Source organism: Carassius auratus, chromosome 11 (assembly GCF_003368295.1).
Source record: "Carassius auratus strain Wakin chromosome 11, ASM336829v1, whole genome shotgun sequence".
NCBI lineage: Eukaryota > Metazoa > Chordata > Actinopteri > Cypriniformes > Cyprinidae > Carassius > Carassius auratus.
Window position 1 is genome coordinate 696,947 of NC_039253.1, and position 23,796 is coordinate 720,742.

The 23,796-nt window shown below is 39.2% G+C and overlaps 1 protein-coding gene across 1 annotated transcript in view; it reads left to right on the forward strand.

Moving 5' to 3' along the window:
- Positions 1-23,796, forward strand: part of grin3bb (glutamate receptor, ionotropic, N-methyl-D-aspartate 3Bb) — a 71,259-nt gene that overhangs the window by 40,523 nt on the left and 6,940 nt on the right. Inside the window, exons 2-6 of the mRNA XM_026274762.1 lie at positions 8,046-8,674; positions 15,447-16,539; positions 18,922-19,067; positions 20,655-20,770; positions 23,198-23,349. Of these exons, the coding sequence (XP_026130547.1) occupies positions 8,046-8,674; positions 15,447-16,539; positions 18,922-19,067; positions 20,655-20,770; positions 23,198-23,349 (2,136 nt within the window). The remainder of the gene's footprint in view (positions 1-8,045; positions 8,675-15,446; positions 16,540-18,921; positions 19,068-20,654; positions 20,771-23,197; positions 23,350-23,796) is intronic.

The following is a 23,796-nucleotide window of genomic DNA, read 5'->3' on the forward strand; positions in this document are numbered from 1 at the left end:
TTCTGATTGTTCGAAAATAAATATGAATAATTCTAAATGAACTGCGGCTTAACATTTACAGATACTGGTCCATATGGAGATTTGATTTGATTAATTTATGCTAACTTTGACAAATTCCATGACTGTCCGTATTAAAATGTAAGTTTCATTTTCATGACTGGATTTTGAGATTTTGTCCTCATTTTCTGCTTCGCGGAAATCATAGCGCTGAACCGGGTTTGAACGGGAGCTCGGTACTACCGGTACTTAAAGAAACCTGGTACCATTACATTTTTTCAGTACCGAAGTACCGGGTCTTTTGACAACACTAGTACAACCTGCAAAAACAAATTCACTGTCATTTGAAATCTTCACCAATCTTTGCCATGACCTTCAAACCAAGACAAAAGTTACTTGAAACACAAAAGCTGTCACATTACTTGCATTTAACATGCTACCTATGTATATAAAACACTTTTATACATTTAATTTGATGCTGACACCAAAGTGGGACATCTCGTCTCTACTGATGATGAGCATTTCCTCTTCCATGAAGGAAAATCTCTTCAATACATCATCCTCGTGATAATCAATATACAAAAAAACATCTTGTCCATTCCTCGTGGCTGCCTTCATCCTGTTATGAATTTTATAAAGGTTTGGGGACAATTTATGCTTTCACATCCTATAGGGAAATGATACAAAAATGTTTCTCTTATGCAGAGTCGGCATTAGCCGTAAAGCTTCATAAATGTTGATTAGCTGTTGTTATGATGCCAGCACTTCGCATTATGATGGCAGCCTGCAGTATTCAAATATTCCCCTTTCTCTGTCTATTACCATAGTAATCTCACTTTTTTTGATTACATATGCACAAGTTTGCCTGATGTAGTCACGATACAGGTACACAGTCTGTTAGTTGTTTTTGCCACTGCCTCCGAGCTGAATTGCATGTAAAATAGTTGCGTAATTCGGCTCTTTGAGTATCTATCTGGACATTAGTGATTTGAAACATTTCTACTGCAGAGCCTGAGGGAACTGCTGCAGCTCGGGCTGAGTATATCATGTTTTATGTGAGAAAAGACAGAGCAAATGAGCAGAAAGCAGAATGAGTTTTGAAAGCCTCCGATGTGTTTTAGTGTATAATATATCAATGATCATTATTGAGAACGGCACTATAGTCAACACAGAAGACAAATACATCTACGCAAACTGCTATAAATTGAAAGTAAACATTCTGTCATCTCTTATGTTTATATTTATCCATCAAAACAAATCGTAATGCTCTGAATACAGTCGGTTCCTCTAGAAGCCTACTGTTTATATTTATTTTTTGTGAACGTCCTCTTATATTACAGCAGCATTCAGATGGACACAAGAATATTACAGGAGACCTCTTCAGAATAAAGCAGGTGTCTGACATGGTAGAAATGTAAATTTATGGCTGCTTGCTGTAGTTATTTGCATTTTGGATTCCTGACTCCTTTAAGATTAATGAATCTCCTTCAAATAACAGGTACTGAAAGGCATCTGCTAAACATTCATCTCAAACTTTCTTCCAGGTTTCATTGGTAAATTATCATTTTAAGTTAAGATGAACTCATAAGTGTGTGTGTGTAATATGGGAACAAATATGCAGTAAACATTTAATAAAGGCTCTATCATTTCATTATTATCATATCATCTTGTATCATATACCATTCTGGTATTCTGTTAATACAAACAAATTCAATGAAATTAAAAACAGCATATACTGTACTGGTGAAGATCAATGCTTGTATGTTCAGCAGATCAGTCATTTCCTGCAGTATTCAGTCTCTCACTGAGAAATGCTGTGTCCAGCTTCATACCTGCTGTAAGGCCAGTGTTGCATGCTTTATTCACACAGTGCATGACAGCATGTTCTAGATGCTGTACACTACATGGCAGCATTATAATATATCCTGACAGAATTAGACAGCTTGCTGTTCAGTTCCTCTCAAGAGAGCATCCTGAAACCTGAGCTCTTTGATACAATAATATGCTATCATATTAATAATATATATACAGTGCCCTCCAAAGATTTGGAAATGCCCTAGGCAAACTGGGGTTTTGGACAAAACCTGCACAAATCTTCATCCTATTGTCACGGTTTTACGCTGCCTGAAGGAATACGGAGTCGAGGATAAACGGAATAAGGCTTTTAATATATCCAACACAGGGGATATCCAACATGGAGCACAGAGGTAGACACACGTAAGTAGCAAGTGCAAATGAAGACCCGACAACACAGAACTGAAAGGACAAGGCTTAAGTACAACAGATAATTGGGGAAACACAGGTGGATGGAATCATTAAATTAACAGGGACATGGAACACATGAGGAAGATAATGGACACACCTGGGAACTAATCAAACACGGAAAGACAGAAACTGGGTCACGGGCAAAAACACACTAAATAAGTCCAGGTGTGTGACAGTACTCCCCCCTCCCGGTAGGTGCGTCCTCGCACCGTAGAAACAACAGGGGGAGGCGTGGGTGGGAACTTGGGAGGAGGTTCCGGTGGAGGACGGACTCCCAGGAGGGGGCCAGCAGACAGGGACCACAGAAGGAGGAGCCAGGGAGGAGACGACGGAGGAAGGAGCCAGGGAGGAGACAGGAGCAGGAGGAGCCAGATGGTCCACCAGAGACCAGCCAGGACGGAGATCCAAGGTGGAGTCGACGGCGGGAGGAGCCATGGTGAAGGAAGGGTCGACGACACCAGGGGGCCGACAGGCGGAGACTGCACCGATGGGTGAGGAGCCCAAGATGGAGCAGCACAGCCGCAGAGCCAGGGGGACGTCGAGGTTCCGGAGGGCCTAGGTGGAGCAGAAGGCTCAGGCGACCAAGGCGGAGGCAGGGTCCTGGCAGACCGCTGTGGAGCCGGAGCGACCGAGGATGGAGGTGGAACCGGAGGGAAGGAGGAGCCTGACAGAGCCGGAGGGATGGAGTGACGAGGTGGAACCAGAGGAGTGGAGTCCCGAGGCGGCGGATGGTCGACGACTGACCAAGGTGGAGCCGGAGAGACGAGGGAGCCCGGTGGAGCAGGTGGGATGACAGGCCACGGTGGAGACGAGGGAGCTAAGAGCCAAGGCGGAGCCGCTGGGTCGAAGGACCGAGGAGGAGTCCAGGGCTCGGAGGCTGGAGGCGGAGACAGGGCCTTAACACGCCAAGGCGGAGCTGGAGACTGGCAGTCCAGCGGCGAACCACCGCGCCCCGATGGCGCGGACTGAGGGTGAGCTGCGGGACTGACTGGCACCAGCAGGGATGACGAGGAACTGGCTGGTCTAGGAGGAGGAGAGAGGAGAAGGATGGGGGGAACGACAGGAGGATCAGGGCTGGATGGAACCAGCGGAAGTGGAGCAGAAGGACCAGCAGGTTTGGGAGGAGGTGGGAGAGGGAGGCTGGGAGGGAATGCAGGAGACACAGAAGATTCAGGGCTGGGCGGAACCAGTGGTGAAACAGAAAAATCATGGCTGGGCGGAACCAGTGGTGAAACAGAAAATTCAGAGCTGGGCGGAACCAGCGGAGACACCGAAGATTCAGAGCTGGGCGGAACCAGCGGAGACACAGAAGATTCAGAGCTGGGTGGAACCAGCGGAGACACAGAAGATTCAGAGCTGGGTGGAACCAGCGGAGACACAGAAGATTCAGAGCTGGGCGGAACCAGCGGAGACACAGAAGATTCAGAGCTGGGCGGAACCAGCGGAGAAACAGAAAACTCAGGGCTGGGCGTAACCAGCGGAGAAACAGAAAACTCAGGGCTGGGCGTAACCAGCGGAGAAACAGAAAACTCAGGGCTGGGCGTAACCAGCGGAGAAACAGAAAACTCAGGGCTGGGCGTAACCAGCGGAGAAACAGAAAACTCAGGGCTGGGCGTAACCAGCGGAGAAACAGAAAACTCAGGGCTGGGCGGAACCAGCAGAAATGGAGCAGAGGAAATGACTGGAGGAGGTAGGAGTGGGAGACTGAGAGGGTATACAGGGGAATCAGGGCTGGACGGAACCAGCGGGGAAACAGGAAACTTAGGGATTACCTCCATAGACCAGTCCATCAGATCCAGAACTTGCTCCATACGATCTTCAGAGACTGTATACAGCTCACCCTCAGTCGCAGGAGTGTGGGCAGGGCTTTCCTCCACGCCCTCGATCTCCACGAGGACTCCCACGATGCACGGTGTTGCCGGCTCACACACCTGGTCAGTCGCGCTCTCGAGATCCTGTTCCCTGTCAATGGATGGCTCGGGCTCTGCGGCTGCGGTGGGCTCTGGCTCCGTGTAGCGAGATGGTGGCTGGCTGGTCTCTGGGTCGGGAGTGGGGCTGGCGAGGTCCTCTATGGGGCAGACGGTGAGAGATGAGCCATTTCTCGCCAGAGTCCACTCCACGTATGCGGCGAAATTCTCTCGAGGACCATCTTCGGACGACAACGCTCTGCATTTGGAGTTCAGGCTGGTGTTGTAGAAGGTGCAGAGCGCGCCGTCCGGGTAGCTGGTGGCATTTGCTAATAGGAGAAACCATCTGGTGTGGTCCTCGAGAGAGCGTTCTTCCTGCTTCAGCAGAAGGATGAGGAATTCGGGACGATAGAGGGGATCCATAGAAACACTAAGAAAAGAAAAGACTTTGAAAACACAAAAACAAAACGGAGGGAAGAACACGCAGTTTTCTATTTTCTCTTATTTGGTCGGGTCTTCTGTCACGGTTTTACGCTGCCTGAAGGAATACGGAGTCGAGGATAAACGGAATAAGGCTTTTAATATATCCAACACAGGGGATATCCAACATGGAGCACAGAGGTAGACACACGTAAGTAGCAAGTGCAAATGAAGACCCGACAACACAGAACTGAAAGGACAAGGCTTAAGTACAACAGATAATTGGGGAAACACAGGTGGATGGAATCATTAAATTAACAGGGACATGGAACACATGAGGAAGATAATGGACACACCTGGGAACTAATCAAACACGGAAAGACAGAAACTGGGTCACGGGCAAAAACACACTAAATAAGTCCAGGTGTGTGACACCTATTTTGTGATGAGTTTGTGAAAAAAAATAATGCATTTAGAATACAGAAAACCTCGCTGAAGAAAAATCTCCTTAAACCAGCTAAGACCAGCAAACCATTTTAGGCTTATTCAAGCATTTTTATTTTTCATAAAAAAACTGGATTGTTCTAATTTGTCTGTTGTGTACCAGTATTGGTATCCAAACATTTGTTGGTAGCCACTGACTTCCATAATATAGAAAAAATACTATGTAAATCGTTAAAACTTTCCTTTTGTGTTCAATCGAAGAAAGACATTCGTACAGGTGAGGAAATTATGACAACATTTACATTTTTGTGTGAACTATGCCTTCAATTGACTATCAGTCTGTAGGCTATAAATGTGACCTGTTAGGTCTTTTTCTTCTATGGAACAGAAAAGAAGATACTTTGAAGAATGTTTTAGTCCCATGAAAGTCAATAAAATCCCGACAACAACACGGAACCTGACTGCTGAATGTACTTTTCGAGGAAACTGGCTAAAACAATTAAGTAATCTGTACTAATAACTTGAATTTAGTGAATTTAACTTAAAATGACTGTTAATACAGTTATACATTTTTTACAGTTAAATGCACCAAAGTCCAAGTTGATTTATGTTCATTTGAAATCATTGTCATCAGCTGATGTCCAATTAATAGTAGTTTTATTTTATTTTTATTGCCTGAACTAGAAAAAGCAAATAACACAAGTGCATTCTTTTTTATTTCAATTTAGAAATTGGCATTTTAAAACACGTAATCAGAATGGATAGTTTTATAAAACATATGCTGCAACAGTACAAATCAAACACTTGCTATCTAGAGCTTTAGCATGACTATTGGGAAGTCCGTTTTACACCGCAACAATAGCTGGACCCCATTGATTTACATATTATGGAAAAAATACTTAAGAGAGTCAAAGGGTACCAGTAGGAAACAAACTCATATAGATTTGGAAACAATAAAGGGTAAATGATGACAAAATTTAACATGGTCAAAAAAAAAAAAAAAAAAAAATTGATAAGTTTAATTAAAGCAAACAAAAACAAATTCTCACCATGACCAAAAAACTTTAAACAACTGTACATGGTCTCTTTTGGATGAATATGCATACTGCACTGGATGTTGTGATGATGATAATGCTGATGAGTCCCAAGTGACTAAACCCAACAGCTGCATGTGCAGGGACTGCATTAGACACTAGAGCAATTTATCCTCATCTTCCAGAGACAGGTGCTTTGGTTTCTGAGCTTCAGTCATAAAGCAATTGTATATGTACTTTATATGCACTACACATGTGAGGGTTGTGGGTTGTTTCATTTAATCAGTTACTATGATTATATAATCCCTCTCTGTAAATTGCATAATAAAACACTTTGCTTAAACTTTGATGAGTGTGAAATCATATAAAGGGCTATTTTGTTAATTTGCAAGATTAAGAGGCCACCATAAATTTCCCAATGGCACATCTTACCCCAACTCTTTTTCCCAAAGTGCTCTGTAGCTCTATACATCTTCATTTTCTGTGCATGTCTTCATCATGCATCTCACAGTATTCCCAACATACCCTCTGAACTCTTTACGGAGGTCTTTTCTGTCTTGGATCTGATCTTTGGTTCAGTAAACCTTGTTGAAATGCATTGCATCATCAATTGAAATCAGACCCTTGTTTTTCTCCGGTTGTATTGAGAAACTTGGAAAGAGGTTTTTTTTGTGACTCACAAACTCAGAATAGCAGGCTGTATCTCCTGTCAGTGTGGTCTGGACTCTAGAGGGCCACCGCGTTAACACGTCAGACAGGTCAAGGAATAAACGTTGGCCTTTTGAATCAGACTGTCGATACTGAGATGAGTCAATCCTGAGATGCACATCCTGACTGTGTGCAATGATCTGTGTTTAACGGTACATAAGTAGGCGCTGAAGAGCTATGGGCCGTTTCTTCTGCATGGCATTAAAACTGCTGGTGTAGCACTGTCTGTCAAGCCCATGCTAGAGAGAGGAAATTTATTACAGCCTTTGGTTTTATGGTACAAAATCAATAGTGCAACTAGCAATATTGTGGAAGGACATGCAGAACTGTGGCCAAGAATACAAGATGGCGGGAAATGTGCCGTTATTTCATGTGAGTGGCATACTGACGAGGAAGGAGAGAACTTAAGGAAGAGTGAAGCTGAAAGGATGTGGACTCTGATGAAGGAAGCAAAGCACTTATTCTGTATTTGACCTTAAGGGAGACTTAAATTTTCAGGGTAAATTGCCATTTTAATGAATAACTTTGGACTTCGGATACCCAGAAGAAAATGTAATTGCTCCATGGTTGCTCTTTCTAAGCTCTGGTGTATTCTTACACATTTTGAATCTATTTATACTATTTGAGCTACAAAGTCACATTTGGCAGCTATAAAGTCACAATAGAGCAAAGCAAATTCATAAATACAAAATAAGGAATCACAACTGCAAGAAATTAGGTTGCGAGAGTCTTTCTTTCTCAACTGTGAAAAATAAAGACAAAATAAGTTACAATTGCGACATTTAATGTCAAAATGAAGAGAACTAAAAAAAAATGATAAAAAGTCACACTTGTGATATCTAAAGTCATGATTACAACACAACAATTGAAAAATATGGAGATAAACTCAAAAATGTGTGATAAAATGTGTAATAAAGATATACTTATCATAAATTCATATAAAAAGTCAATTGTCAGACCCAAAGTCACAATTGTGAGAAATAAAGATTAAAAAGTAACAACTGTGAGAACTAAAGTCCCAATTATGTGAAATAAAGCTAAAAAGTCATAAAAATTAGATCTATGATCACAATTACAAGTAATAAAGATGCCATTTTGAGAAATTCAGATAAAAGTCACAATTGTAAGACTTGAGAAATAAAGGCTGGCGATTGTGAGATCAATAAAGATGCAGTTAAGAGTTATGAGCTGTAACGTTGCAGTTGTGAGATATAAATCACATTGTGACCTCAAAGTCTGATAATCTTTCTGTTGCCTCCTTTATCTTCAGAATCGCTTCCACTTGCAGATGACAACCCGTATTCCCCCGTCAGGACTGGTGGAGCTGCTTCTAGCTGTCCTGCAGCGCAGCGGCAGGGAGGAGAGCATGGCGCTGCTTTGCCAAGGCTGGGAGGACGCGGGTCTTTTGGATCTCCTGAATCTTCAAGGCCGCTCCGACTGGGGACCCTTACACTGGCACCTGCGGGCCGCTCTGAACCTGTCCCACAGCACATCTCACACGACTAACATTTCTGACTTCCTGTCTGAGCACTTTAATCAGGACCTTTCTCCACCCGCCTCGGTCCTGCTTTTCGGGGCTGACCCGGAGTGTGCCTCTTCCGTTCTGCGCAGTGCGCATGACCTTGGGCTGACATTGCCCACATTACATTGGATTATGGGACATCCCCTAAGCCCAGACGCCCTTCATTCTATTGGTCTGCCTTTAGGACTGTTGGCCTACGGAGAGGTCGACCATAAACCGCTGGACTACTACATCCGTGATGCCCTGCAGTTGGTCAACCGAGCTGTCACTGCGGCCACAGTGGTACGGCCTGATCTAGCCCTCATCCAAAATATGGTCAACTGTTTTGACAAACCCAACAAACATGAGCTGCCCTCATCCGGACAGTACATTGCCAGGTAAATCCATATTATCTCATTGTATCAGTCGGCTCAGTGCAATTCTCTTTTAAAAAGGTGTGTTTTGTTTTGGGTGCAGGTCCACAAAGTTTTATTTTATTTTATGATTTTTTTGCCGTTTTGGCCTTTAATTTGATAGGACAGTGTAGAGAGGACAGGAAGCACAGTGGAAGAGTGAGAGGGGGATGGGATTGGTAAACATCTGTGAACCGGGACTCGAATTCGCACACCTGAAACAAAACGGAGCTTTATGTCAATATGCTGCCCACTAGGCTATCGGCACCAAGTGAACTAAAAATAAAACTCGACAAGCACCAAATGCTAGTAAAAATAAGCGTTGGAGAATATACATAACCACGTTAATTGTCAGTTGGCCTTTAACATTTTTACTTATTTTGACAATTCCTGAGAACACAATGCGGTTTAGTACAATTATCAAATTGTAAAAATTGCCTTGTAATTATATAAATATTTAATCTGATACTTTTAATGCGCATTTGAAAATGCAATGTGCATGAAACATGTTCTTAAGTTTGGAATGAGAAGCTTCCCTGTGGTTTGCTGCCAAAATAAAAGCTTTTTTTAACAAAAGCCAAGAAAAACAAGCATACATATTAGTATTGTAACTTTACCATCGTTATAGATAAACTACCGCATCATGAAATAATTTACAGCTCAGTGGTATTATTATTATATACATTTAAAGGAATACATCATGGAATAATGAACAGTTCAATGGTATAGTGATATTTATTGATTTGTTCAATTTGTATTATTTGATTAAGTAAATAAGTTATGTAACAAGTAAACCCCCTTTTTTTCCACTAGAGTTGAGTTCCAAAAGTTAAAAAACATTTCCAAAGTTCCAAATGATGTACTTCTCACTGTGCACGTACACTGCACATTATACTCATAGAGTGTATGCATTCATCTCAAGTGGAAAACCTACCGTTTGAAGCATGTGTTGTTATCCATTCTACTACATAAAGCTGTTTAAAGCATTTCTTGGCCCCCTCCACAAAGCAATGCATTATATTCCATAAAGTATCCAATTTTGTTGTTTCAGTTAAAGAAGTGTTGGTAATTATCCTGGTACTCTTAAGAACACACTATACACACAACTTTTACTACAAAATGGCATTTAACAGTGCAGAATTGTGTGAAATGGGAACAACATGACTACGCTAGTGTACTGTAGCATCAAAATGGCACCATCCCAGACCACCCTATAAATTAATCTATTTATTCATAGATTCTTTGGAAAGTTACATGCTTTATTCATATGCTGCAGAGCCTTTTTTGAAACACGCATGTCAAATGTAGCTCTCAACAGCAACAGCCTACACCCTGACTGAAAAGACAGCAAGCTGTTCAGTTTCAGTTTTTTTTTTTTATATTTTGTGAAACAATGTTTCAATACATCTGTTTAGCTTTTGTATCGAGGTAAGCTTGTAGTCAGAAGAGGGTGTACGCATTAGTGTATGGCATACTCACAAAGTAAGGGGTCTTCTTAAAAGTGTGTTCAGTTTTATTTTCTAAAACAGAAGAATGTGGCAACATTTTATTACATTAGTAGTTTTATGTATCAGCACAAAAAAAATCATGCACTATATAGTAGAAGTGTTTTTCATAACACAGCATTGTGCAAAGAACTGCTAAAAAGGCCTTTATTATTTTATAATCTGCCTGTTTCATTATAATTTGTGTGAGCAGGAATAAAATTGTTGGTGTTTCACTACCACTTGTGATCATTTCAGCTGAAAACTGCAGCAAGTGAGCCTACGCTATAAAACAATGTACAGCACTGCAAAAGTACTTGTAAGTGGGAACTTCAAAAAAAAAAAAAAAAAAAAAAAATATATATATATATATATAATATATAATAATATATATATATAAATAAATTCCTTTATTTTCAAGGGATAGTTCACCCAAAAATGAAAATTTGATGCTTATCTGCTTACCCCCAGGGCATCCAAGGTATAGTAGACTTTGTTTCTTCAGCAGAACACAAACTGAGATTTTTAAAACAAAGCGTTGCAGTCTGTCAGTCTTATAATGTAAGTGAATGGCAATCACGGCTAAAACAAGATTCAAGATTCAAGATTTTTATTCGTCACATACACAGTTATATAGAGCATGTATAACCAGCAGTGAAATGTGAGTCAGGTCCGCTCCATGGACAGTGCAATTATTAAAGAATACAATACAGATGAAAAAATACATAAATATAGCTATGAAAGAATGAATTAAAAGTAAACAATAAAAATATAAGAATAAAATATAAAAAAGATGTATACTTTAGAATTAAATATAGAATGCAAAATAATGTGCATGAGAGTAAACTGTAGTCTTAAATATTAAGATGTGCAAACAGGTTGACACTGTCAGTATGTTAATGTGAGGTAGAGAATGATGAATATCTTACTGATAAAGTGAATATTAAGGGGAGACATGAAGATGTTAAGAGGCTGGTTTTGAGTTTATAGAGCACAATGTACTGTATTAAAGGGATAGTTCACCCAGAAATGAAAATTTGTTTATCTGCTTATCCCCAGGGCATCTAAGATGTAGATGACTTTGTCTCTTCAGTAGAACAAAAATGGATACAATAAAACTAAAAATAAAACATACACAAACAAAACCAGAGAAGAGCTTTATTGCCATGCTTGCGCATACAAGGAATTTGTTTTGGTGACATAAGCTTCCAGTTCACAGAGTCAACAACAACAACAACAGACAGTTGGCCAAATGGTTATAAAATAAATAAATAAATAAAAATGTGAAAATATAAATAGACACATATTGAAAAATAAATCGAAAAATAAAGAAATTGTATGACCATTGACACTCTATCTACAATTTCAATTAGGAGTGTCAATGGCCCACTTAGAGAGATACTTTTGTTTGTGTATGTTTTTTTTTTATTATAATTTTTTTATGTTTTAGCCATGATTCCCATTCACATTCATTATAAGACTGACAGACTCCGTTTTTGTTCTACTGAAAAAAACAAAGTCACCTACATCTTAGATGCCCTGGGGATAAGCAGATAAACATCAAATTTTCATTTCTAGGTGAACTATCCATTTAATACAGTACATTGTGCTCTATTATTACTTTTTTTTCTTGCAGTGTACTGTTGGCTTTACTGTGACAAGTCAGATATTTATAGAGCATAAAATAGCTAACAACTTGCTACCCTGGTAACAAATTTAGGTTATTGTTTGAAAATAGTTTTGAAATGCTTATAATGTTGAAATGGTTAGCTTTCTTCTTGTGATTATAACATTACTTAAAGGCTACAAAATAATCTCTTAGAACATTTTACTAACTTTTACACCCAAAATATAACATTATTTGTCCATTTATTTTTAAATATTTTAAGTCAGTTATTTTTTGTCATTATTTAGAACATTAATTTAATGTTCTAAAAATGTTTCTTGGAGTATTCATCACATACAAAAAACATCAAAAGGACATTCTGAGAATGTTGTTGAACATTCTAAAAATGTTTCTTAGAGTATTCATCACATACAAAAAACATCAAAAGACATTTTGAGAATGTTGTTGAATGTTTTCTTTCAATGTTATCAGAACCTATATCAAATATTATGTTATGAGAAAGTTCTATAAAAATTCCTTTAAGAATGTTTTGTCCTAACAATTTTATAATTTGTAAATAACTAAATAAATAAAAGATGAAAAAAGTGAAAGTTCCCTGTTAGGCAGCTAGTGCTACTGCTTGTTATACTGCTACTATTTTACCTGTAGTACATCCAAACGCTTGTGTTGAATGCCACAATTGTGCCACCTCATGTTTTGTGGTGTGGACTCTAAGATGTGCTATTGTTGTGCTAAATGAACTGCTCTTTCAAATGGATTGGAATTTCATAATAAATAACTGGTTAGACAAATTAGATTCTGGAAATTCATCGATAATGGCTAAATAGGAATAAAATACACCAACATTCACTTTATTATTTGTCACATATTTTGAGAGACTAAATTGTTTTGATGTTTTATTCTTAACCTTCATCAGTAGAACATCCTACCATCTGGATGAGATATCCCAGACAGCTAGTGTCATGCTAAAGGACAGGCACATGGCCACTTTCTCATGCTGCGACAAATTACTGGTGTTTGCCCAGACACTCAGCTGGAATGCAGACATGCTTTAGAGCTTTAAGCTTTATTTATGACTTCCCCTCAGTTGCCTTTCCCTGAGGAGGGATCACTCTTATCAAAAGCTCTGGCACCCACCTACCACGCAGGCCCATCATTTTGTGTGGATCATGCCAGCACTCTGCCACACACCGCTATATCTCTCACAACAAACAGAAGTGAAATGTGGCTGTGTGGGAAGCCGGGGCCTCTCATCACAACAGGATAAGGCTGAAAATCTGCCAACCGGACCCTAACATGCTGCATAATGCCGGACGATTGCGAGGGCATTGCTGCGGGAGAGTGATACATAGCTCTGCAGCTCATGCAAGAATTTGCCTGCATTGTAGCACTAAAAAAATGTGCAAAACTTTGCTCTTTTAACAATGATTTTGCAAATGCATGCATTTTCTTACCTTAAGGATTTAAGCGAGTGAGGAGATTATTATTAGACAACATTATCTTGCCCACATATGACAGTTCAGTCATAATGTAGATGACTATTGTTATTCAAAATGATGTTCTTTTCAAGAAAGTTTACACAGAGAGATAAGACTATATATATTTTTAGAGTCAGAGTGGTCAATATTCATTATCCACCTAGTAACAGGCTAACTTTTTTATGCATGCATGTTTACACAGAGTAAACCTTTCTAATGCCGAAATGTCTGATTGTAGTGAATATATTTAGATTTGCAGAAACAATTCACAGTCCCCACTTCACAGAGGTTTTGTGCTGCATTTCAAATCTTTTTTATTGGTGGTGTTTATTAATATCATGGAGTAACAAAAGGTATCATCATTGTATTGAGCTACCTTTTGTTGGAAGCTTTTAGAAAAGATGAAGTACTTTAAGTAAAGTCACAACAATTTCAAAGTAGCTTCACCTACAGTGCACAATTTGATTATTAGAAGTAATAGTTCTGTCTCACATTATTTTACCTATTCCTAATCTAACAGTCTACTAATAATCTAGTGAGAAAGTTACTTATAATATAAGTAGAATGTCTAAATTGGACTATCGAAATGAAGTGTTAAAAAAGGAGCATTATTCAGAATATTTACATTTTTTTAGTCATCAGTTCTAAAAATATTTTAGCAATCTAACCCCCCCCCCAGCCTCTGCCAGCTCTCTTTTCAGTATATAAAAGATCATAACGTAAGAGTATAATCAAAGAGGGCTTTTAAGTAAATAGCAACATGTCATTCTAACACACATACTGTGTTTTTGATGTCACTTAGATACACACTGTCAATCGTTGTTTGGTTAAACTGGGCCATTTGACTTCCTGTGACGGGTAAAACTATGAATAAAGGAGCTAAATGACATGTTAAGCTTCACTCCTCAGTTTTTCATTAACTAACACAGCATTAGTCAAATGTCATATCTATTATTTATGACTCTAGACATTAATCTTCAAACTCAATGTCAAAGCATTTCCTTAAGTGACCCGAGCTGCGCACCAGAGCAGCAGCCCTGCCGACCGAGTGGCTGTAATTCTGAAGAGTGGAAGGGGGTTTCACAATCAAATATATTGCTCTGTGAAGGCAACATTTGTAGTTTATGGTGTGACGGATGCCAGACTGTGTCAGTCATCCAGCTAGGCAGTCCCTCTCCCAGGCCTTCCCCCTATCCCGCAGTCACATTTTCTATCTGTTTTGCTTCTGGAGAGGATGAAGCTAGCTTAACCTGTGTTCGATCCTGTTATTTACTCAAACTTGAACCAGACTCTTTGTCTGGGTTCCCCTTGAGTAATTTTGCAGGGCTGATTAGCATAGGCCTATTAGCTCATGCTGGCATATGTTGTGGCTGTGACATAAACATCTTTGTTAACTGATGGCCTTTCAAAATTTTAATAGACCCTTCGCGGAGAGTTTGATTGACAGGTGATATCACCAATAACAAAGCCAAATCTGCCAGTTCACATGATCAGTTATTGAAGTTACAAAAGTGATTTAGTCAAGAGTACTGAGAGATTTTCTCTCTTTTGTTGTTTGATTAACATGAATGACAGACAAAGGGAAAATTAGACTGCTGTCACTTTAGCTGCAATGTACTGTTACACAGTTTTTTTTCACTTAAGACCTGAATTACTGTGTTTTACAAGGATACTTGCAATGACAGACATTTTGACACAAACAAGTGTGTGTATTTAGTAATTTAAGGCCTGTAAAGCACCAAAAATAACTTCATGTTCAATACACTCATGCTTTGTTAGCACCATCTTCACGTGTGAATGCCTCTCTGACAGCTCGTGCATATAGTGAAAATAGTTCTCTTTTGCTGAATTTAAATGGCTTAAAATTACTTGTTTTTAAACCTCAATGCTTAATGCGTTTTTTGCGACCACGTAGAAAAGCAGCGTTATGTGAGCATGTAACCGCGATAGAGACGATATTCCAAAATCTCTACCAGTTGACAAATTTCTTTGTGAAGGGTCAATTCTGGCATCCATTTGCAATGGTGGTTTTATTCTTCTGGAAGGTTCTGTCCCAGTTGAGCAATTTGGCATGAATAGGAATGCTAATGCATAGCTTTCTCCAGGTGTTATTGACCATCTACGCCTCTTTCAATCATCATCTGACTCTTGTATTCTTTCACCCTCAGGTTCCTCTCTAATACATCCTTTGTAGGGTTGACGGGCCCTGTCAGCGTTCAACGCAACCTCTCCCGTGTACTCACCTCTCAGAGGGTCCACATTTGGAGTCTGCGCCGTGATGCCGTCGGTCAGCCCACGTGGGTGACTGTAGGCAGCTGGGAAGGCGGTAGGTTGGATGTGGAGGAGCAGGGATTATGGCAGGGATCGCCCCCTCGGCAACGCACTGAGGGCCAGATGGGCAGGGGGGGTCGTAGATGGCGGGCCAGCTTTCCCGTGTCGGGGAGTCGTGTACGGGTGGTCACTCTAGTGGAGCACCCATTCGTGTTCACTCGAGAGGTAGATGAGGATGGGAACTGTCCCGCTGGGCAATACTGTCTAGATGCAGGGACAAATAACTCGGAAACCCTGGACCACTTGTACACTGAACGGGCTCAAGGCAACAGCAGCTTTTTGCCACCGGATTTCAGCAAGTGCTGCTATGGATACTGTATTGATCTGCTGGAGAAGCTGGCAGAGGACATGAACTTTGAGTTTGACCTGTACATAGTTGGGGACGGGAAATATGGAGCTGTCAAGGGTGGACAGTGGACAGGGTTGGTGGGTGACCTGCTGAGCGGGGTGGCCGATATGGCTGTTACCAGCTTCAGCATCAATTCAGCTCGCAGTAAAGTGATTGACTTCACCAGCCCGTTCTTTTCCACGAGTTTGGGCATACTAGTGCGCAGTAAGGACACGGCTGCACCCATCGGAGCGTTCATGTGGCCGTTGCACTGGTCCATGTGGATGGGCATCTTTGTGGCGCTGCACATCACAGCGCTCTTCCTCACCCTCTATGAATGGAAGAGTCCCTTCGGCATGACGCCTCATGGGCGAAACCGCGTGAAGGTTTTCTCCTACTCCTCAGCCCTCAACCTCTGCTACGCCATCCTCTTCGGCCGCACAGTTGCCAGTAAGACGCCCAAGTGTTGGACTGGACGTTTCCTGATGAACCTGTGGGCCATATTTTGCCTGCTGGTTTTGTCTAGTTACACTGCAAATCTGGCCGCAGTTATGGTTGGGGAAAAGACCTTCGAAGAGGTCTCTGGAATACATGATGCCAAGGTGAGATCCTTAAAGATGCTTCGCTTTAATTTAATAAGGTACATTTTACATCAGGAAAAAAAGATTTCTCAATAAAACAACTAATGGTTTCAATTTATGGATTTTGTCAGTGAAGCTATTCTGCTCGTCGCTAAGCTTAATTGTTAAACACCATTTTGATATTACATGGAAAATATGTTTTTTCTGAAGATGAGTTTGTCAACTATGTAATGGACAAACTGCATGGATTGACAGGTAACATACAGTGCCCTCCATAAGTATTGGAACAGTAAAGACAAAATATCTTTCTCTGCTGTGGAGTCAAGACATTTGCAAATATTATTAAAAGATGAATTAGCGACAAAGGTCTTTCTTTTAGTATAAAAAGGACAATACTTTTAGAGTTCATCCCACTATTTCATGTGAGCATAAGTATTGGGACAGTTGAATTTAAGGCAGAAGGAAAAGAGTAAAAGCTAAAATTTAGTAGCAGATCCCTTGCATGCAATCAGAGCAGTGAGTCTGCAACCCATAGACATCACCAGACTCTTGTTCTCATGCTTTGAAATGCTTTTCTTCCAGCCAATTGCAACTGTTGCTTGTTTTGGGGAGTATCTGTCTTTAGTCTTCCCTTCAGCTGGTGAAATTAATGTTCAGTCAGATTTAAATCTGGAGACTGATTTGGGCAATCTAAGATTTAATTATTATTTTTTTCCTGATAAAGTCCTTGGTGTTTTGGGTCATTGTCCTGATCCATGAAGTGCTTTCTAATGAGTTTGGTGGCATTTTCTTGACTATTGGTTGCCAAGATGATTTTGTACCCTTCCAAATTCATTCTGCTACTGCCATCATACATTAAGTCATCATTAAATGAAAAGGTCCTGTTCTAGAGACAGCTATCTTTGTCTCATCGGTCCATCAACTCTATTGGCTCACATTTGTGAAGAATCTTGTCTTTCTATTGTTGGTGCTGATCAGAGGTTTGCATCTTGCTGTGTAGCTTCTGTAATTCTGTGTCAAATTCTCCTGTGGACTGTAGATTGACAAAGCATCACCCCAGCTTTCTGGAGGTTGTTGGTGATTTTACACACATGTATTTTAGGGTTCATTTCCTTTTGTCTGTCATCAACTACTGTTGTTTTTCTCAGCCGATCAGGTCGACATTGGTTGCTGATGTCGCCAGTAGTTTCCAAACTCTTGATTTCTCCATATGCTCTTTGTTTTTTCCTATAGTTCTAATTGACTTGTTTTCTTTTAGCATCCAAATTGTTTGCTTTTCTTTCAGAGTCGGCTTCCTCGTCTTCATCCTGGTTTGTGTGTTTCATGATCAAATGCAAGACTTAGAATGCACAAGCAATGGGTATAACTGATAAAACACATTCCCTGCTTTTAATATCTGAAGAATTAATGCAACAGGACACAGCTGAACACTTAGAAGACCTGTGAGGCAACTGTTCCAATACATCTGCTCACATCAGATAGGGAGATGAAACCCTAAAAATGCTGATCTTTTAGCTGACAAAACATCTTTCTGTTGAATCACCCAATAATAAAATGTGACATTCTGTAGTTTTGTCTCATATTTATCTTTTAATCATATTTACAGATTTCTTGACTCCACAGCAAACGAAAAGAACAATTTTATCTTTACTGTTCCAATACTTATGGAGAGCACTGTAGTTGATAGTTTCACTCAATCAATGGGACTGGCCTTGTCTGGTCAACCAAATATTATTTTCTTGACCAGGTTAACCTCAAATTGTAATATTTATTTGAATTAAAATCATAAAATGATTCCAAACTATAACAATGTGTTTGGTTGGTAAAATAGATTACAGTTTTTGTGAATATGAGTACAACTAAATGTTTTCTTATATTGCAAGAACATTATATTAACATTATATTATAACATTAACATTATATTATAACATTATAAGTCGGTTTATTTTTGCATAGATTTTTGAACGTTTTATTAATTATTTTGAAAATAATCATTACAAAAACTGTAATCGAAGGGACATAAAGGCAATTATGTGTGAGATTATGGTGTGTTCTCTCTTAATGGATAAAATATGATATTTCAGAAGAAATTTGTTAGGAAAGAAAAACATAATTATCATCAATGGATAAAAAATTGACCCTAAATTATTGAACAACGTTGTTTACATTACAGTACAGTGCACAGCTGTTATATATCATAGTTCAAAGAGCAGTCCTATAGCTCAAACAGTAGAGCGTGGCACTAGCAGTGCAAATAACTGATACTTTGAATGCACCGTGGATAAAACCTCCTATATTATATCAATAATTGAACATGTATCATGGTTTATAATTATTTATTTTTTTACCACACTTTGACTCCTAAGACTTTAGCGTTTTTTTTCCCCCTGCCTTTGGCCTCAGCTCCACCACGCATCTCAGGGATTCCGATTCGGCACTGTTCGGGAAAGCAGTGCGGAGGATTACATGAAAAAGAGTTTTCCTGAGATGCACGAGTACATGCGGAAGTTCAACGAGCCCACCACACCTGATGGTGTCGCCACTCTCAAGTAAGAGATCAATTCATCCAAACAGAATGCATTTGGCTAGCAGATGGCAGCAAGTGCTCCTGGTGTAGTTATACTGCCAAACACTGTTAGCAAAAAGTGAAATTTACAACACATGGGAAAAAAACCTTGTGCAGAGTGATCAATAATTCAAACAGCAGTTGCACCCTGTTCAAAACAATGCAAATGCAAATGCTGAATCTTTTCTCTAACAGTCCCCCTTGACTCACTGGTCTACAATACTGCAGGTGTCAATATTTCGGCCAAATGAATTCAATTTTTGAATAATAAAATGAGGTGTTTGCCTAAGGCAATTTTTCTCTCAGTGTATTTGAGTCTAAGTTCTGAGATTCCCTCTCACTGCTGCTCGCCAGGCGAACCGTTTGTTGTTTCCTGCCAGCTGCAGTGCCACAGTCTGTCACACACATACCAAATTGTGAAGTGTGTTTTTTTTTTTTTTTATTAAAATTTGTATTTGTTTTTATTTTTCGGCTATATAAAAAAGTGAGAGGAGAGCTGGCACAGCTATATAAAAAAAAATATAAGGAGGAGAATTAAAAAAATCCTATGTGGTTTTTATCTAAAGCTTAATTAACAAGTTTCTTTCCAATGAAAGTAAACCACTTGATTTTTTATTTTCTTTTTTTGGCTGGACTCAAGACTTCTAACCTAGTTTGCTCTCACACCAGAGATGCATTTAGAAGGAGAGGAGAAAATGTTAACATTTCTGAGAGTCGCCGCATCTCACTTCCTTCAATAATTCCTTAGTAGAGTTTAAGTCTATATGGCAGATGGCAGAATTAAGCCTGAAATCATAGCATAGAAGTTGCTTCATTTAATTTTTTGGATGTATCACTCAGAATGTAATTGGAAGAGAACTTAAAAGAGACAAACGTCTTCAAAAGAGTCAAAGATCCATGAAGTCTTTGAATTGGCTGAAAACACTTTAATCCTTTTTTTAATTTTGAGAAGAGGATCAGAGGTATCAGTGACCGTATGTATCGCAAAGCAATTCATTTCTGAAACATTTGGTTTTTTAAATTTATGCCACAGTCTGTCTGCTATTGGCTTTTGACGCCGTTTTTATGCAGTCATGTTTGTACTCCAAATTCAAGAGTTTTTTTTTTTTTTTTAAAGAAACTACTAGTGGTGAAATGTCAATAGCTTTGGCAATGATCATTTTGATTTGTACTGACAACATGGAAAATAACTATTCTTATCAACCACAAGTCGTGCTGCTAAATTTGTTTAATTTCAAATTTGCTGATGGCTGAACTTTTTGATAAATGACGTCTTTTATTATGATTACATTAAGCAAGGGTGGGCAGCTGCCCTTAAGGTGTCACTATCCATTAAAAGTCCTTTTTGGGCTCTATTCAGCTTGCATCTATAGCGTAACTGCTGATTTATGGCCACTGCTGCAGTTTATGAACATTTATCTCAGACAAATGATGTCTGTGTTCCATTTGCACCGGAATGAGATGCACAGTCTGACTTATGAAAATCATACTGTGCATGTTTAATGAGAGAGAGTGCGTGTGTGTCTGCCTGTGTGTAGTTTTGTAGCCCCCCTCTTTTTATGTTGTGAAGGACAGATCCGCCTCAACTTGATGCTTTTATTATGGACAAAGCCCTGTTGGACTACGAGGTGTCCATTGATGCTGACTGCAAGCTGCTGACAGTTGGAAAACCCTTTGCTATTGAAGGTAAGCAGGATGTACAAATTGAGTTAGAACAATTTAATCGGACAGATGATGTAGCTTATGGCTTATTTAACACTGAAGGGATAGTTCACCCCAAAAGTGAACATACTGTTATTGTTTACTCACCCTCATGTTGTTTTGGACCCTACTGACTTTCATTGTATGCAAATGGTAGCTATGTTGAGATCACATGACCAGACATACAGATTGCAATGGATGAAAAGAGCTGAAACACACATGGTCGAAATAACGATACAACCAGGGCCTAAAGCTAACATTTCGCTACATTGTATTTACTTTTATTTTATTTTTTATTTTAGCTAAGTTTTTTAATTAATAATTAACTAATGAGTAAAGGCCTGTTCACACCAAGAACGATAACTATAAAGATAACTATAAAGATAACGATATTAGCGTCCACACCAGCGAACGATATCGTCTGTTTATTCTGAGCGCACGTGCGTCTGCCGCTTTAAATCCTCGAGCTCGTTATAGCAGGATTGATTCTGATTGGATGTCAATGTTTGTATCGTTCATCAGCTGGGAAAAAATCGTTCTGAAAATGATTCCAACGATACCGTTTCTCTATGCCTTTATCGTTATAGTTGTAGTGTGGACTCCGCTATACTTTAATATTGAGAACGATTTTAAGAACTATATCTTTATCGTTATCTTTATAGTTATCGTGCTTGGTGTGAACGGGCCTTAATACTGTTACAATACTACGGTAGCATGGTATTTGTATACCAATATTAAATGTAAAGCATTTAATCTCAATTAGATTAAATAAACCATTGTTTTTCCTATTATTTTTTAAGACAACTTTGCCTCCCTTGAAAAATTCACTGGCATACAATAAATAATTCAAAATCATTACATGATTTGAAATATTTTATCAATCATATGTAAAAGCTAGAGGCAGATCGGCCAGAATACTGGATGATTCTTCTCTGGATGTGGAGAAAACTGCTGTGTTGTGTTATTCAATGAGCAAAATGAGATAAATAAAGTCATTAGAAATCTGGACTGCCATTGGGAGGTAGATACTGTGCTCGAAGGGAATCAAGAGAAGAAAATAGAGACAAATTGGTTAGAAGTATTCAAACTTCACATTTGCATTTTTTAGAATGTATTAACGAATGCACAACTTACAAGGGGAGAAAAAGGAAGAAGTCAACTTGGCAGAGATCTCTCCTGCTGTCATGCATTTTTGTGGGGAAGCCAATTTAAATGCAAACCTGGCTGTTTTCCTGAGCTGCCTACAGGACGCACAGATCTTTCCCGAAGGCGGCACTGAGAGGTGTGCTGGAGGAAAGAGAGAGCACTGGGGAAAATAATTGTGGTCCAGTCTGTAATGATTTCATTTCCCAGGCCTAACCCTGAGCTGGGCAGCAGGGCTAATTGAGCTCATGCCCTGCTCGTGTCGTGTGAATTACATTAAGCCTGTTGTTTCATGTCTCATGTCTGTTCATTCCCCCTCAGCACGTATTATACCTCTGTCTCTGTGCTGGAAGATGTTATGTATGTTTTTTTAATGGATTAATAAGCATGGCCTCATGCATCAGCTGGAATTTAACAGACAGGTCTTGACCTTCAGTTTTGCCCTTAAATGCAGCAAAATTATTTGCTCAGCATTAATGACTTATATTTTAACATATTTCAGTTTTTTTTCTTTTATATGGTATATTATTGTTATTATTACTATAATTAATATTGCTCTGTTCTAAGCAGTAAACCTCATTATTTCACTGAATTTATAAATTCATATTTTTTAAAAATGATAATGGGGTATTTAAGAAATAAACGTGTATACTGCGCACCAAACATATAAGTGGTTATATTGTTCTTCTCCACTGTTTGCTTAATTACTCTCATCAATATAAAATGTAGACAAACATAAATCTGTAAGATTAACTAATGTCCCTTGTGAAAAAGAAGTACACTTCAGTATACTTTAATAAAGTGTTTATTATGGAAATTATATACTTTAAAAATAATAAGTGAGAATGGAATTGATTATTTTTTTTTTGGACACATATTAATTGAATGTTTATTGCAATTACATGAAAATGAATTATAGTTGAAATAGATGTTAAATGCAGTTAGCTGAACTTTTGCTTTTGACCCACATAAGTATGACTTGAGTAGTTCTTATGGATATGGAAAATTTCATGATCACTGTCGAATGCACTTACAAGCAGATTGAGTAATAGAGAGTATTTTCATTTGTGTGTGAACTGGCCCTTTAAGAATGGTGATTTTACTCCATTCACTCCATTATTTCAGCTAACAGCCGTTTCCTATAAAACACTGAACGAAATTATTTGAAACTTGGTCCAGAGAAAGGCAGTTTAATGATGCTTTGTAGCACATTATGTTTGTTCTGGGGGTGTTTTGATGAATTGGACTGACTGAGTGGTTCCCCCTCAGGTTACGGGATCGGACTGCCCCAGAACTCACCGCTCACCTCCAACATATCTGAATTCATCAGCCGTTACAAGTCAGATGGCTACATGGACATGCTGCATGACAAGTGGTACAAGGTGGTGCCGTGCGGAAAGAGAGTCTTCGCAGTTACAGAGGTGAACAGGATTCAGTCTAACTGAAAGTCAAAAGAAAAATCAACACTGGTGTACAGTGCAAGGCATCTTCAGAGGTGGCCCAAAACAGAACTGGATCATTTGGTTTTAACATTAAGAAATTAAAAAATATATATTTATTTGCATAATTCCTATATCAGTTCAATCCTTTTTACCGGATTAGAAGCATGTAATGAATTCATGGTTGGCAGTGTCACTTTTCGATCTCATGCGTTTGAGCTGTTTGATGGTGTTCTCTATGCCATGTCAATGCTGTGCACTTGTGTTGATTTGATTTTTGTGGTTGTATGTTACATTTAGATTTCACCTAAATGTTATATTGTTGGGAAATTAAGATTATTAAGTTATACAGTGAATAAATAATGCATTAGTTTGTTTTATAACTGTACTTTATCCCTCTTGCATTGCTGGGAAATGATGATTATTAAA